The 17,192-nt window shown below is 29.5% G+C and overlaps 2 protein-coding genes across 4 annotated transcripts in view; one reads left to right on the top strand and one right to left on the bottom strand.

Moving 5' to 3' along the window:
* LOC105195935 (mannosyl-oligosaccharide 1,2-alpha-mannosidase IA) overlaps positions 1-16,674 on the top strand; it is a 693,708-nt gene extending 677,034 nt beyond the window's left edge. For all 3 annotated transcript variants that reach the window (XM_026132222.2, XM_026132223.2, XM_026132224.2), the window contains 6 exons: positions 3,161-3,340; positions 6,251-6,464; positions 9,843-10,067; positions 10,354-10,559; positions 10,939-11,133; positions 11,757-16,674. In XM_026132222.2, coding sequence (XP_025988007.1) covers positions 3,161-3,340; positions 6,251-6,464; positions 9,843-10,067; positions 10,354-10,559; positions 10,939-11,133; positions 11,757-11,879 — 1,143 coding nt within the window. In that variant the 3' untranslated portion in view covers positions 11,880-16,674. The remainder of the gene's footprint in view (positions 1-3,160; positions 3,341-6,250; positions 6,465-9,842; positions 10,068-10,353; positions 10,560-10,938; positions 11,134-11,756) is intronic.
* Positions 1-17,192, bottom strand: part of LOC120359144 — a 325,906-nt gene that overhangs the window by 299,414 nt on the left and 9,300 nt on the right. The gene's annotated exons all lie outside the window — the stretch shown is intronic.

Raw genomic sequence — 17,192 nt, 5'->3', positions numbered from 1 at the left:
AATCGACGCGAAAATATATCGCTTTCGAACTTCCCACGGTACTTCCTATCACAACGTACATCATAAATGTCAATTAGCGCTACAATACCTCGCAAACGTGAGAACAACGCCAATTTACTCGCTTTCATGCACCACACATCATTATCTTCACGGTTCTGCGTCAGATCATTTTCAGATTTTCCTAATTATAAGATAACTACCGAATATTTAACCGAATATATTTATAACTATTATTTCATGCAAAGAATTTATCTTACTGACGTAACAATTTTTCATAATAGCAGTTCCAAATTTTGCTTCAGAAAGATTTATTGATGATAGGATTTTGAATGTAAACTTACAAATACATAGTAACAGTTTCCAAAATCTCAATTCCCGCACGTAAATTTTTGTTCAGTATATTTTCAATATTTTTAACGGTTTTAAATGCAAAATTCGTTACATTTATGAAGTCAGTTTTGAAGCTGATTCTGATTGTACTCACATATTTCATGCCCACACTATTCTCGCGAGTTGAAAAGCAAAATTCAGTTCAAATATAGAAATGCTGATCTTTTCATCGACTAATTAATAAGGAATATAACGAGAATTATTACAGATATTTGAATGACGATGAAAGCTTTGATTTTATGCATCAGAGTATTGTTGTGTTGTGCTCATTTTGCCTGTGCTCATTTTTAGCTGGATTAATATTTATATTAGATATTTATAAAATACCGCTTTTAATTTGCTAAAGTATATATACGATACTATAAGATTTGCATTTACAGAACCCATATCTGTATTATAGAATGTTTAAATTGTCAGATTATAGCTTATATCTTTATTTATACTTAAAAGGAATATGTTTTATGGAGCATCATGCAAAAATTATTTTTTTCAAACGTAACTTTTATTCCTATACGCACGTATTTTTTTATTATCATATATTGCATTATTTTTATTATCATTTATTTAAATTTTACAAGCTACAAGAAATGTTAAATTATTTTTGCAACTCGTGATTTTATAAAATTCATGTTCTTAAAATCATCTTTAAAATTGTAATTTTGATTATTCATAACAATTTTAGAAGTATATAGTATTTTCATGTAATTTTTATATGATAGCTGTGTTTAAAAATTTCACAATATTCATGTATAATATAAAATGACATAAATATGATAACAAATACGGAATTATATACAGAAAGAATAGTTTTGCTAAAGTATCTAAAAATGTAGCCAAATACAGATCTGAAAATAATTTTATTAAATCATTAGAATAATTATCTGAAGTAAGCTAAATGTTAGAATGTCAAAACTTTTTGTAACCATTGTTTATCATATGTTTGAACATTCTCTATAATTATTTTAGTGATCTAACAAAATTTTTTCAGATCTATTCAACTAAATTTTTCAATATTTTAGTAAAACTATTTTTTCCATGTAAATTAACTTCCAAATTGCTGTTTATTATTGCACATTTAAAATATAGCTTCTAAACTATAGGTGTCTAAAATATAGCTTCTCTGCAAAATTAGGAAGAGACGATAGAATAAATGCAGTCATATTGAGTTAATATCATCAAATCGACAATTGTTTGTTAATCCAGCAAGTTATAAATGTATAATGTAATTATAACCGGAATGTATACAACAACATCTCTAACTGTCACCATGGAATCAAACGCAATTATCACGATATATATCTTAACGCAATGACATTAGCTCAAAAAAAATCTATATACTTAACTTTCTGTAATGATACTAGAGAAAGATTTTGTCGTGTAATTCTTGAAAAATCAAAAAATACAAATGATACAAAGATAGAAAAACATTTTATGTTCTTCCACGATATATGAAACCGCTAACGATCGCTTCTCTCTATTTTGTGGCTGTTAATATCACTGAGCTTTCACATCGCATCAAGTTTCTGGCACATATCAATGATAATTTAACAGCATTGTCACCGATGAGTGATTTATTATATATCAAGAAACATTACTATTATTTCAAGCAGATGTTATTTAATATTATAACTTAAATTATTTAAGTTATTAAAATAAAATAATAAAATTAATTGTAACGTTAAATAATATTTATAAATATTAAAAACTATTGATAAATTGTGTAAATATAATCGGTAGTCGCGGTAATATAATTCCGTAGTCGCGAAAAACCATTTACTTGAACGTAAACTACGAAAAAGTATATTTTATTTATTTTTCTTTGAAATTACTATTTCAGATCACTAATAACTTTATATAACGCTGCTTATTATATAAATAGTGTAATCCACGTGTGTTTACATCGCGTAAATGATGCAAATCCAATTTCTATATGATAAATGAAATTGCAATATCGCAAATCTTATGCATAATACACACACAAATATTCACTTTATCTCCATTTACATCTATTCAAACACTACATTTCGTCAAATTTTACCAATCAAATTTATTTATTTAGATAATTTTAAATATTCAGTACACAATTATTATGTATTTTTTTAATGTATTATATTTTTTCTAATTTTTAAACATTATTTTTATGTATATTGTAATACATTATAAATAAAGGATTTAAAAAACATTTAACATTTAAAAAAATTTACAATTTTTTTTGTTATTTTTATTGTAACTATGTACACAAAGTTAGATTGCAAAATTATTATATATTAAAAATTTTTTTTAATTTTTAATAAATTTATCTAAAATATGTCAAACAAGTTATAATTCTGCGAGTTTTTGTTACAGATATTTACATAATAACTTTTATTACCAAATGACACCAAGTGAAAGACGAGAAAACTCTACCACAAAAAGATTTTAAATATATGCCAAAATACATACTATCTATATATAATAAATATAATAGTCTTTACAGTAATTTATATAAGATTATAAGAATCTAATATAACAATATATAACAATGTATAGTATATTTATAGAAGATTGCAGTCATATTGTATTTCATATACATAGTCATACAATGGGCTGCAATGGGAACGAAAGAAATATAATAAACGTATATTTACTACATAATAATCGATTATATGAGAAAATGATGGATGCGTGTGTGCGTGTATGTATGTGCGATATTATATAGTACAGTAATTTTTCTACCCACGAATAAACGATCCACGTTATTAATCCGAAGGTCTTGCTCGTTTTGTTTCAGAACTCCGAAATATCGCTGTTTGAGACGAATATTCGTTTCATGGGAAGTCTGCTTGCCTGTTACGCTCTCACGGGAGACGTGATGTTCCGGGATAAGGCGGCGCAGCTCGGTGAACGGATGCTGCCTGCCTTCCAGACGGAAACCGGAATTCCTCATTCCCTCATCAACCTTCATACCGGGGTAAGTGCGGCTTTTCGTTGCCATAACTCGCCAGTGCTCGCATCAACACACCGAGACGGGTTCGATGTACTTTGATATTACATTAACTTCATTTCTCTTTTCTCTCCTCCACCTCTCTCTCTCTCTCTCTTTCTTTCTCTCTTTCTCTCTTCCCCCCAAAAAAGAACCTACTCATTTACTGCGTTGAAATAAAGGAACGAGATAAAAAATTACGGATATGTAATATCGTATATTTATACAGGTTGCATCAAAATCTCATTTTAATGGAACTAAAATCAAAGAAAGTCAAACCAAAAGAAAAAATTCTTCCTAAAACAATTTTTTTATTACCAAGATGTTTAATATTGAAAGTTTAAAGTTAAAAGTTACGACAAAAAAATATAATGATTAAACTTTTAGTAAAGAAAAGTTCTCAAGTTATATAACAATCATTTATGCATCCAAACAACGCGATTATAGAGATTATTCCAATGATCATTAGATATCTTAATTATTGGAAATATATTGATTTAAGTTTTTATGAAACCTTGGTTTTATATTTTAATTTAAATCAAATATGTCCTAATGTATTATTTACAATAAACAAATAAAATTGTTGAGATATTATATTATTACTAAATTTTGCTATAATATTATATTTTTTTTATATTTTGTTATATATATATATATATATATATATATATTGTTTAATAAAATAATCTATAATATGTCTTAAATAATTAGAAAAGTGTAATAAAACTAATGAAAAGTTGTACATGTTTGTGTAAATCCGCTTACTCTAATTCTTATCAGCGAACGATCTGTTCATCTGCTTCTAACGAATGAAACACGCGGTACGAAACACAATTACGCATGGTTCTTGCTCGCATGACTATAACTTAAAAAAACTCCAGGGCGTGGTGTTTCTTGCGCGTTTCTTGTTAAGCATCGTATGTGGCAATGATGTTGCGCTTTAATTGAAACGATTCCATCAAGTCACGTCTGTCAAAATAGCGACGTATGATTAATATGCAAATTCTTAATTGGATGGATAATGAGGCCGCAAAAGGCTGATACGGCCTGTAGCTTCTCCTACGATAGACGATATATTAGTTCATACATCTGTGTTACGTTTTCTTTTATATTCATTTATATCAATTATTCCGTATAAAATAACATCAAGTGATTATTAATAAATAAAAATAAAAAGCAAGTTTTTCCATAGAAGAGAACAGCCGATTAATTTTCTTTAAAAAAGAACTCATCAATCTTTTGATTAAATGTCAACAATTTTTTTAGATGAAAATTTTGAGTATATCACATATTTAATTGACGACAAAATGCTACTTAAAAAATTGTAGAACAAATAAAATAACTAATCATTATCCGATAAAATTATAATAACATAAACAATGTTGCAAATAATTAAAAAAATTCTTATCTGCAAAATATGTTATCATGTGATACCATTATCTTTGATTTATTATCTTTATTATTATACTTGAAAAAATATTCATTGACAAAACTAGCACAAGCAAAACAATTTTTATGATCGTAGCGTGAAGAAGAAAAAAGTTATAATTGAAATGTTTTCATAAAATTGCTTCACGTATTCTAGTTAGATAATTTATAATTGTAAATAAATTGAAAGCACAATAAATGACATTCTGCAACAATCTTGAATCTAATGTGCGAAGAAATTAACTCTCATGCACGTGTCGAGAGTACGAAGAAACAAAAAATGGAAAGACCTCGGATTTAATCACGACGCAAAGTTGTATACCGATTGACCCGATACGTTTAATGACTTCATTATTCGTATTAGTGTTTTCAATAGGTGCGATTAATTATCGATCATCTATCTTCGTATCGCACAATTTTTTATTTTAGAATGACGTGAAAAATGTTAGTTCAAAAAATGTCATATATTTTATTATTCTGATATTATGCAGTATTTGAAATGGGTTCTCTTTCTATTCACATCCTTTCATTTAGATATAAATTTAGATATAAAAAAATAATATGTAATGGTTTTTTCAATGCTCTTGCAGCTGTCAATATAAAATTGCACATACAAAACAATAAAAATTACAAAAATTTGTTGTTTGTTACGCGTATATCAATTATATACGTAACAATTTTTAATATATATTTAACTACTTGCTGTTGAACGATATACCTATATGTAGCAATGAGAAATTTTTATTCTCTTTTTTCGTTTAAACAGAAGATACATTGCCTATTGCAAGCGCTACTTGTGCGCATACTAGTCTATCTTACCGCGATGAAATTATGGCGGGTAGGTTAATTGGCTAGATTAAATTATAAAGCGATTATGCTTCTCCTACCTGATCTTTATCTACCCAAATTCTCGTTACAGTGTTCAGACGATATCGGATGAACAGATTACCGAATGTCTTCGTTTCTTTGTATTTTCAACGCTCCAACAATGGCTTTTGATTATTTAAAACCACATCAGATTTTATTCTCCAAAATTTCCACATATTATTCTTAATATCCTGATCCTTTTCATAAAGAATTAGCATATTTTGCCTGCTCTTATTATACTGTTTGTGTTACGATCTATTTGCTTTTCATAAATTCTAAAAAAATGGATAATCAAAAATAAATTCTCTTGCAAAATGTAAATTAGAACTATATGTTTCAGATTTCTTTAATACACGTTAGAGTTATTATACGAATTAATAAAGTCATTGTATATGAATATTCATAAAAACAAAATTGACATTAATTGATATTTTTTGTTGCATCTTTTTTCTCTCTATATAACAAAATGTTTCATACTACTTCATTACTTTCTAAATACTATAATTTTCTGGAATGTTATCATACTTGACCTATCCATTTATTACTTTGAACATTTTATATCTCGCGATCTGTTCTAGCTAGAAACTTGCGCTTATTTTTCAGGCCAGCAAGAATTACGGTTGGGCGAGCAGCGGCTGTAGTATTTTATCCGAAATCGGGACGATGCATCTTGAGTTTACCTACTTGAGCGATATAACGAATAATCCTGTGTTCAAGAGCAAAGTTGAGAACGTAAGGAAAGTCCTGAAAAGTTTGGACAAACCAAAGGGCCTTTATCCAAATTATATCCACCCGAGAACAGGAAAGTGGGGTCAACGTAAGTGGGACAATCATTATATTTATATTTCTCTCCTTTTTTTTAATATTTGCAAACACATATGCACATCCGGGCGACCGTAATTTACTTATAATATTATTTACGAACCATTCAATAAAAAAGAATATATTTCCGATATATATGTATGTGTATACATATATTGCGTTTCTAATATTCTTTCTTTGCTTTGTATATTCATATATTGCGTTTCTAATATTCTCTCTTTGCTTTGTATATTCATTTTTACGTCCTAGAATTAAGATGTTTTACTTTTATTATTAGAAAAAAGTCGCTAACATTGACATAGGTTTCTTTTTATTTCTTTAAACAACACTCTGTTATTCTCAGAAATACTTTATTAATGTTAATAAAAACATGATTTGCTTAGATAATTAAAGAAAAAACTTAATTCATATATTTAATATTTTACATAAAATCTACTAAAAACGGCTCTATGCGGTCTCATACGTCTACAAAAAATTTATAAAGATAAACACTTTCACATTTTAAATGTTTTTTTTTTTATTTTACTAATGTGAATTTTTTTGAAAATTAATCTTTTTCGAGCTTTGACTGTAATAACTCCTGAATGGGTCACCGTTTCAACCTCCGCTTTGAACAAAAATTTTCTTTTTTTATGTATTTTCAAACGATATACTACAATATACCAATTTGAAATTTTTGAGTTAGGTACCCTTAGAGCATCTCTTGGGAGAGAAAGGTTCCTCCCTTGAGAGAGCAACTTCCTTCATTCCTTTAAAAGAATGGCCCGTCGAAATGATCGAACATGTATTTTGCAGTTTTATAATTTTAAATCGTTTCCGAAATATAAGGAATAATAACAGATTTTGTAAACATCTTAATTGTCGCTCATGTTGCTGTTGCATCTTGCATAAGATATTTATATAAAACGGTAAAAAACGTTTTACATCGACGTAAAAGGTTAGAAATTCAATCGTTAACTTGTAAGTATTTTGTACAGATGACTCATGTTAAAAGAAAAAAAAAAGAACAATGTAGCATTGCATAAAATAACTTCGAGTGTTGGTTTTAGAGCTTATTTTGTCAGATGCTCATTTTTGTTCGCGAAAAACTTATACTGCAAAACTCGAAACTATATATTATAAAAATTGCTATATCACTCGATAGAAAATACTTTCTAGCTTGTATTTATGTTTTCAAAGTTTTATTTTTAATTTTTGTTTAAGAAATTTAATTTTAAAACAAATTGATATCTGTGTTGACGACTTTCCTCTATTATTTTCACGTAGACGTCTGAGGCAGCAAAGTTCCACATTCATATGCGTTTGAATTCACGATCAAAGGTTTCCGAAAAACAAAAAAATCTCTGAATGTTTTCAACCGGGCGATATCGAACCGATATAAATCTGGTGACATATTGCTATAATTTTACATTTAATAAATCTTCGAGCGTAGTACATTTTGAGCGAAATAGATTTTTAATCTAACGGCTATCAATTACCTGTAAAAATAGTTTTCACACAGCCGCGAAGTAGAAAATCCGCACAACTTCGATCGCCCGGCTTTTTTATTCGCCATTTTGCATCGCAAACGTCGGCTCATGTCGCTTCGCGAAAAGATGCTCCTCCGCGGCCGCGGCGTCGACGCCGTTTTCGCCATAGCCGATCTTGAATATCGCATTTATCATCCTCTGCCTCGAGTCCTAAATCCCTTGCGCCTGCGTACCCTCTCATTGCATGTATGACGAGATCCTCGAGGATATATATCATCCAAACCGTTCGGTATCTAGCCTCATCGCACATTCTTCCCACATTTTTCACGGTTTCGCACTGGTGGACACCTGTACTATAAGTACAAGTACACCAAGAAAAAAAAATTTTACTCGAATGAACAAGACTAACGTTTTGACGTGACAACGTGATTTAAACACAAAATAAATATATAATGAACCGGACAATTTTCATTTATAATTATTATTACAAATATTCGATATATAACAACTATCATTATTTAATGTAATTTCTCGGATAAAATTTATTGTCACATTAATATATAATTTGTTCGGTGCATTGTTATATCTTTCTGGACGGAAACATTATTAATTTTGTTCGTTCGAGCACTTCTTTGGATTGTAACAATAAAAATCAATATATTATTGGCTTTTTTATAAAATGTAACATATTGCCTCTTTGCAAATAAAAATCAATATTTAAAGTGTTATATTTTTAATATTAATGTTTTAAATACTTAAAACGTTGTCATCAAATTATAACTAACATTCATTTAATGAAAGCCTAATCTCATGTGACTCTTTGTGTATTTTCGCGCGGTAACGTTCTTACTATATTCCCGAGGAAGTAGTGAACAAAGAGATAAAGCGGGACCGTACGTCCTTTCATCACAGATCTCACATAAAATGGGAACCGTGCTTTTAGCCCAAGGCATCTAGGAATTAACCCAGTAGAAATCAAGAAATGTGCCCTTTGTTTCGCCTCCCTCAAACGTGATCGAAGTAGACCTGTAGCGCGGAGAACAAACTTCTCCTTTCCGGGAAAAGATTCTTCCAACATTCCTTTATCTCGCAACGATTACCGTTGCTATCCGTTTTAAAGCGATACTTCTTTTTAAAAGCAGTCGAACAGCCATTTTATCTTGCAAAACGGAGTCGCCCGCATGTCTTTAATTTCTCTTTAATATAAAAGGAACAGAAAACAAGAACATTTTCTGTATTAGAAATTTTTGAATAGGGGAAAACAAATCTTATTTATATTCTAAAATTCTCTCTAATTTAACCCATATCGAAATATATATAGAAATTTTAAATCATTTCAAATCTTTTAATTTTTACTTAAATAAACCAAATTTATTATACAAGATTTAAGATAAGCTCAAGCTTAATTATTATGAATATTGTAGAGATAAACTATAATTTATTCACAAATATATCGATACTGAAGAAATTATTATAGACTATTTTATATAATTATCAATGTATTCTAACAATATATTTTAAAAGAATACACTCTGTTTTCTTTCTCTAATCTAAAAAGAATATAAAAAGAATGTAGTACCCCAGATTCTTTCTCTGTATTTTTGTTTGTCCTATTTTTCTTTACATTTTATTTTTTAATCAAATCCAAGGAGTTCCTTTTTTATCAATTTAAAAACGAAAAACCTTTTATTCTTTAATTGCTCACAATACAAAAGTTATTAGCTTTTTTATATATTTGTTTAGAAATTATATCAGAAATTACATCAGAAATTAAGTTTGTTAAGAATTTGTAGATGAAAGAAAGATATAGCGAACTTAATGATTTCCAGAGAAATACATCGTGAACTCTCTTGGAATTCGCATGAAACTTATTTACGACAGAAATATTTTTATGGGAATTGCAGATCATATGTCGCTCGGTGGGCTCGGCGACAGTTTCTATGAGTACCTACTGAAAGCTTGGATCCAGTCGGGCAAGGAGGACGTCGAGGCACGTGAAATGTACGACGACGCAATAGCCGCCATAACCGAGCACATGATCAAGACATCCCCTGGCAAACTTGTATACGTGTCGGATTTAAAATATGACAGGCTCGAGCACAAAATGGGTCATTTAGCTTGTTTCGCCGGTAAGTGATTATACGCATTAATGTAATTACCATTATTTTTACAGCATAATTATCGAACTCGAGCGACATCGATACTCGAATATTTAGTTAAATAATCTATTTACAAAGATTCCATTAACTGATTACTGTTCAAGTTTATGATATTACTTATAAACAGTATTTACTCAATTAAAGCTTTATCATTACGAGACAAAGTTACTGTATTCCTTTTTATCCATGTACAAAAGACGATCAATTTAACAAAAGAAGAAACTTGTCAATAACGTTATCATGGCATGCTTTGTAGGCGGTATGTTTGCTCTGGGGGCTAAAACTCTAGAAAACGAATTGTCCGAAAAATACATGAACATTGCCGCTGGTTTGACCAACACGTGTCACGAATCCTATGATAGAAGCGCTACAAAACTCGGCCCTGAAGCTTTTCACTTTATCGAAGGCAACGAAGCCAGGAGCTTAAAGAACGGGGAAAAATATTACATTCTACGACCTGAGGTAAGTCGCTCGCACTCTGCAAAAGTAAATAAATTGATAAAGCATCACTATCACTATATTCGTTTATAAGAGAAAAAGAGAGAGAGCAAGAGAGTTTTATACTAAAAAATTATTTTACAAACCATCTTTATCAACGAAAAAGTATAATATAGACAAATTTAAATTCTTCACATTTTTATAAATTAAATATTATACATTTCCTCTTTTTAATTATTAAGTAATAAATTTATTATAGTTATTTTATAATTATTGAATTTGTGAACTCAACATGAGAAATCATAAAATGCATGGAAAACTAATTCTTTATTTTATTTATCATCGATCTTTATAAAATCAATATAACTTACTGGATGATAAAACAAGATATACTTCTCCACAGACATTCGAATCCTATTTCATAATGTGGCGGTTAACAAAGGATCCAAAATATCGCGAATGGGGTTGGGAGGCAGTTCAAGCATTGGAAAAACATTGTCGGGTTCCCGGGGGATTTACGGGACTTAACAATGTTTACCTAGTCGACTCGGCGAAAGACGACGTCCAACAAAGTTACTTCTTTGCTGAGACATTGAAGGTAAGAAAAAACAAAGCACTGTTTCAATTTGATTTACACTACTTTTTATAAAAATTGACTTGGGTCCGATTGCACCAACGTTATTTTAGTTTTAAGCTAGACTTGAGTATATGTCTGTATTTATTTATTTAGAGAGAAAGATAAAGATAGGTACATGTTTAAATCTTAAAGCCAAAACATTCGTGCAATCAAACCATTTAAACGTTTAACATTTTCTTTTTTTGACAGCAGTATTTTATAAATCTATATTCAATATAGTGTAATATTGCGATTTGATTAGTACTTTATTATATAATTCCGTATAATTCTTTCTTTTTATTTTCTATCCATTTTATATATTGTATTTTCTCTCTCTATAAACTTTATGATACAACGATGTAACGTTCTTCCTATAAACTTTCTGATATCACAATAATACTTTTTTAATCAGAATGTTTATAGAGGCAAAAGAAATAGATATAATATTTGATAAGGAAACATTCCAATAAAGAATATTATTTAAGATTTAAACAGTAAATGACGCGGAAAGAAGAGAGAAAAGCTAATAAAAATATACGTATGTTACGAAAGTATAATAATACGTACGAAAACATAAAATGTGAAAATATTTTATCTTTTTCCAGTATCTGTATTTGCTCTTCAGCGATGACGATCTCATAAGTTTAGACGACTGGGTATTCAACTCCGAGGCTCATGTGCTTCCTATCAAGGGCAGCCCTTTGTACCGCCCAGCTCCCTCTTTATAAGCCAGACAAGTTCACAACAGATCGAACGATACTGACAATTCTCGTTCGGCAGTGATGAAACCGACAGACATAAATATATGTATAAAATGACGATACACAGTGGATCAGAATTATATAGTGGCAGAAGACTGAAGAAATTCACCTCGAATTAACAAAGCGTTTTTCTCGCCAGTTATTTCATAATATTATTTCCATATAATATTATATCGATTGAGAAAAAAATTTATATTGCGACGATACAAAAATGCAATTGCGTTTTTTTTTCTTCTATTTTTATTCATTATTTTAAAAGCGTTAAACCTTATGATACTAAAGTTGTTATTTGTACAAACGTCGTTACGCGGTCTATTCCGATTTTGACCCATTGTGTAACACGATAAAGTCGCGAATTAGTAAAGAAGATGAATTAGTCTGCCCTTCGAACGCGTTTAGAGCGATACATTTTAAATTAAAATAATTATTTTAGGTAAAAACGAAAGAGAGAAAAAGTGTGAGAGAAAGATAAAACGCGAAGCGAATGAGAGTAAAAAAAAAAAGCAGAATGAAAATGTTAACGAATGTTATTTAAGTCACACGTTTGTAAATAGCAAAAATAAAAAAAAGTGAGAATGAGAAAACGAGTGAGAGAACTGTGAAAATAGGAAAATATGTTGCGAGAATATGAATGCTTTGCCCATTTCCTTTCCCAGCCGCAACACAAAGTGATCTACATTTACACTTAAATGTATATTCATAACGTTAACATTTTTAACATTCTTTAAAGATTACGGCAAGGTAATCGATGATTCAGTCGCGTTTCTTTTTTTTCGCCAATAATTACTCTGAAGAAATTCTGCCAGAAACGCGCGAAGAAGCGTCATTGAGACTGGAAAATTTATTAAATTATATATTAGAAGAAAAACATTCATTAAATTAATAAATTGAATTGCTGATAATGTTTTTTTATGTACTGTGTCGCGAGTGTCTCTGTCAACATTTTACACACGTTCAATTCTAATGAGAATGTGAATTACTTTCATATAGCCGAATGAGGATAAGTTTTACGTCGACACCAAACATCGATATAAACTTGTTTTTTAAAACTCCGAAAATGCAACTGTCATTCAATCAAAAAAAAAAAAAATAGAAAGAAAAAAATAAAGAGAAAAATAGCGATAAATCGTCGAACCACCGTTTAAAAAAAAAACATGTAACATTTTATAACACTAACATTTAATGCGCGTCTCTTTCCCTGTTTTTTATCGATGTCTCTCTCAAAAAAAAAGATTTTGACCATCCAACAATTTTTCTATCCTCCAGTCCAATCTGTCCCAACCTCCAGAATTTTTTAACAAAGGAAAAGAGGAAAAGTACACAAACCAAACTGTCAGTCTCACGATTGCGGTGCGAGCATGCGTGCTTTTTGTATGGCGAACTAATCGAAATAGAATGAAATGAAGAAGACATTCAGAGAGAGTGCAGACCGAATGTACGAATGCGGTCGCGCGTTCGCAACAACGGCGATCATCATTGCAAGTCAGTCGAATATCGTAGTTGTAAAGCAATTAATTAGTGGGCGATTAACTAGCAAAGTCTATAATGAGAGGTAGAGACGTGTATATAAAGATTACAAGAAAGTCATATTCTATGTGAGGAGTGCGAGATATAGAATGGGATTGTAGAAGAAACACCATATAATTGTATAATAGCGCTTATACCGAATGTAAGAATTGATTCGTCCAAATTGAATTCTGCAATATCCAGCGACAAACAATTAGAGAAGCATCATATATCTCTCGAAGACACACATTTTCAGTGTTCAGGGTGGGACTTACAACTGCAAGTCTTTTCAGTAATCATTTTCTATCGCAAAGAGACTCTGATTTTTTACGGGTCCATCTCGTGAATGAGCTTTTGTAAAACACTCTTCTCCAGTAAATTTGACCCTTGCGGTCTCTCTTATTGGATTTCCGAACAATCAATTAGCATCGCATTCGTCGATGATAAGAACGGCCGGAAAGTTACTTAATGTATACATAGTGCAGAGTGTTGTCGCGCTACATTTTCGGTAAGATGAGGTTTCAAAGGCGAGACTTCGAAACATCATCTTCAAGCGCGAAATAGAAAATACACACACATACACACACGCGCGTGCGCGCGTACGCGATAGACACACACACATACAATAAACAAATAGGAAGATTTACATTATGGAATATACAAGCACGCGTACAAACGTGTGTGAGTAAACATTTACTCTTACGTGTCCGAATGAAGCAAAACGATTAGCTGCGCGATTATATATTCAATTTTAAAGCGTAACAATTAATTTTAATTATATGGTCATTTTTGTTTTATGTCACTGTCAAACCTTCAAGAGGTTTTAATTTCTGTTAGATGTCAATACGATTTTGACAAGCGTCTATATTAAAAGAATCAAAAAAAGAGTTACACCAAATTGGTCAATATTAATCGTTGATGATTAATCTTTAAACACAAAACCTTTTCAATGTTTAAACCTTTAAACATTGGAAATTTTCCTGAAATTTTGATCGCTTGCTGTGTGAAGACGTAAAAAAAGTTTGAGCTAAATGGGAAAAAAGTTTAAGATCTCCCCTATCGATTGTTATAGTTGACCAACTTCATTGCTCAACTAGAATAAAATGGCACAGAAGTAAAGTTTTTTTCTGGAGGATCTCACAGATCCCATGTGTTTAAGTGTTAAGCCTTTATTTTCCAATTATATCATATAACTAAGAATATGTGATCCAAAAAGAGATAAAATTTGAAATTAAATAACATTACATTTAAAATAATATCTTTGTACATTCTGTGCGTGAACTATTGTCTTCTGCATATTAATAATCATAAATAAATTATTACGATTAATTAACAATTTGTGTAACTCGCTCGAGATGATTCATAAAACTATGTTTAATATCTCATCCGAGAAGATAGAGAGAATTTAATTTGTAACACTTGATTTATTTAATATTAGATAATTGTTTGTTGTTAATAATTAGAATTATATTTGTTCTATTATAATATTATAAATTATCAAAATTAGCCAGATTTTATGGTGAACTTTTATAATATCGACAATTACTTGTGATAAAGTATACCATGAATGTTTATGGCGATAGTGACTATCATCTCAATACGCGTTTCAATACTCCGCAATTCTTAAAATTCACCATGAAATCTCGTAAAGAATTCTACACAATTCTTATAAATTTTGGTTTCTGATAAAATTGGTTGAAACTGTAGTATGTTACAGTTTTTGACTCACTGATCCAAAATTTCCATGGGCACAAAGTTTGAAAAAGACTATTTCTTTTGCTACAATCGTTTAAAATGTTGTATTTTATCAATATTTTAGTAAGCTTCCAAATTAATTTTTTGAAAAAAAAAACATGAGATTTCTGATTATAATATGCCATTTACTTAACTATGAGAATTTATTTATATATTTAGAACATTTTGTGTATATTCAGATATCACACAAGATTTAAAAGATTTACAAAATATTTATACTAATTATTTGAATATTTTATGAATAGTTACCAAAATAGTTCATAAATATTTTTGTGATCTTAGATTGAACAGATCATAAAGATTTATCATAAAAAATATCACATACACACACACACACACACACACACACGCGCGCGCCTGCGCATACACATACGTAGAGTAATCTGCTTGTAAATATGATTTTATGTGTATATGTGTTTTGTATGAAAGAATAAGTAGGTGTATGAATGAAAATAAATGCGTGTTATATTTTATCCCAATATTTTTAAACACATAACTCGGGAAAAAATATTTTACATGTAATTATATATAAAATATGTATAATTATACATATTTTAATATATATGGACATATTTGACATATAATTATGTATAACAAATTTTTCCTTGAGAATTTAAGAGCTATATATTTATTCATTCTCCATACACACATTGTCACAAACACACACTTAAGTAAACACAAATACACAAACATTCGTACATGTATAAGTAAATTGCATATTATTATCTAAAATTTCATTATTTATTACAAAAAACTGATTTAGAATACCACTACAATAATAATAACATACAATATTTTAAACGGCAGTAGCAAAAACTAATTATTTTCAAATTTTGTGTCTATGGAAACTTTTGAGATCAATGAGTCGAGAAAAGCTATAATATACTACAATTTTATTCAATTGCATCAAGGGCCAAAATCTATAAAAATCCACAAAAATTGTGCAGGGTCCTTTCCAATCTCTACATTGACACACACGAATACAACCCTAGTAAGCCCTAAGTGGTGTGTATGTAAAAATAGTGATAACGACGAGAATAACGGCGAGAATGGCAGTGTCCGGTGACGATGATAGTAATAACGATAGCCTATACATACATTTGTGAATAGATATTTAATAATTTATTGTTAACTAGAGTATTTTACTTGGAATACTTCACTGAACGGGGTTCTGGGTACAATAATCTTTTCTTATGGCAATGATGGCGCTTACAGTTTGTTTATTTAAATGATAACGAGAAAAAGGGAAAGAGAACAAAAACTAAACCTTAGCTTTACTCGTCTGATCTTTGTATGATGAGCGAGGATTGCGCGCCACAAAAAAAATATATATATTAAAAAAGAAAACAAATATGTCATATAAAAGGTTTTGTCAAATGCAAACTATACTTGTAAATATAATATACAATTTAGTGATAACGGGGTTTTACTTTTAACAGCTTTACGTAATTATTACTTTGTCATGATCAGTGAAATAAATAAATATTGATAATACGTTATATATTCCACTCTATCAATTTTTATTCTCCAAAAACTTATTCCCATTTTAAGAATCAATATTAGCTGGCAGATATAATTAAATGTATATAATTTTATAAGCATGGCATGATACAAAATTTTACTTCACTTTCATAAAATAAGAGAGAATTATAAATATAATAAAAATCATAACTTAGAGACTTATTACCGGTTGCCGTTAATTATAGTAATTCTGCAATAAAATTTATTTATTGATCGTAAAATGTTACATAATCTCTTAAGTAAATTATCATCCTTCAATGAATTTGTATAATAGTATCTTATTAAATAGATTCTTATTAAACAAATAATTAATCGGAAAACTTAAAATCTGTAAATACAGAATAATTCCGTTTGCTACGGATTAATTTTAAAATGTACTTAAAGATTTATAACTTTATTTTCAAAGTATAATCACTATTAATTCCTGTTCTGCACGATATGTTATTAATCAATAAATTGAAAATGTATACCTATTCTTTATTAAATTTTAAAGTAAGA

Source organism: Solenopsis invicta, chromosome 1 (genome assembly GCF_016802725.1).
Source record: "Solenopsis invicta isolate M01_SB chromosome 1, UNIL_Sinv_3.0, whole genome shotgun sequence".
In the NCBI taxonomy this organism is placed as follows: domain Eukaryota; kingdom Metazoa; phylum Arthropoda; class Insecta; order Hymenoptera; family Formicidae; genus Solenopsis; species Solenopsis invicta.
The sequence above is the reverse complement of the archived record's forward strand: the minus strand, read 5'-3'. Positions and strand labels throughout refer to the sequence as shown.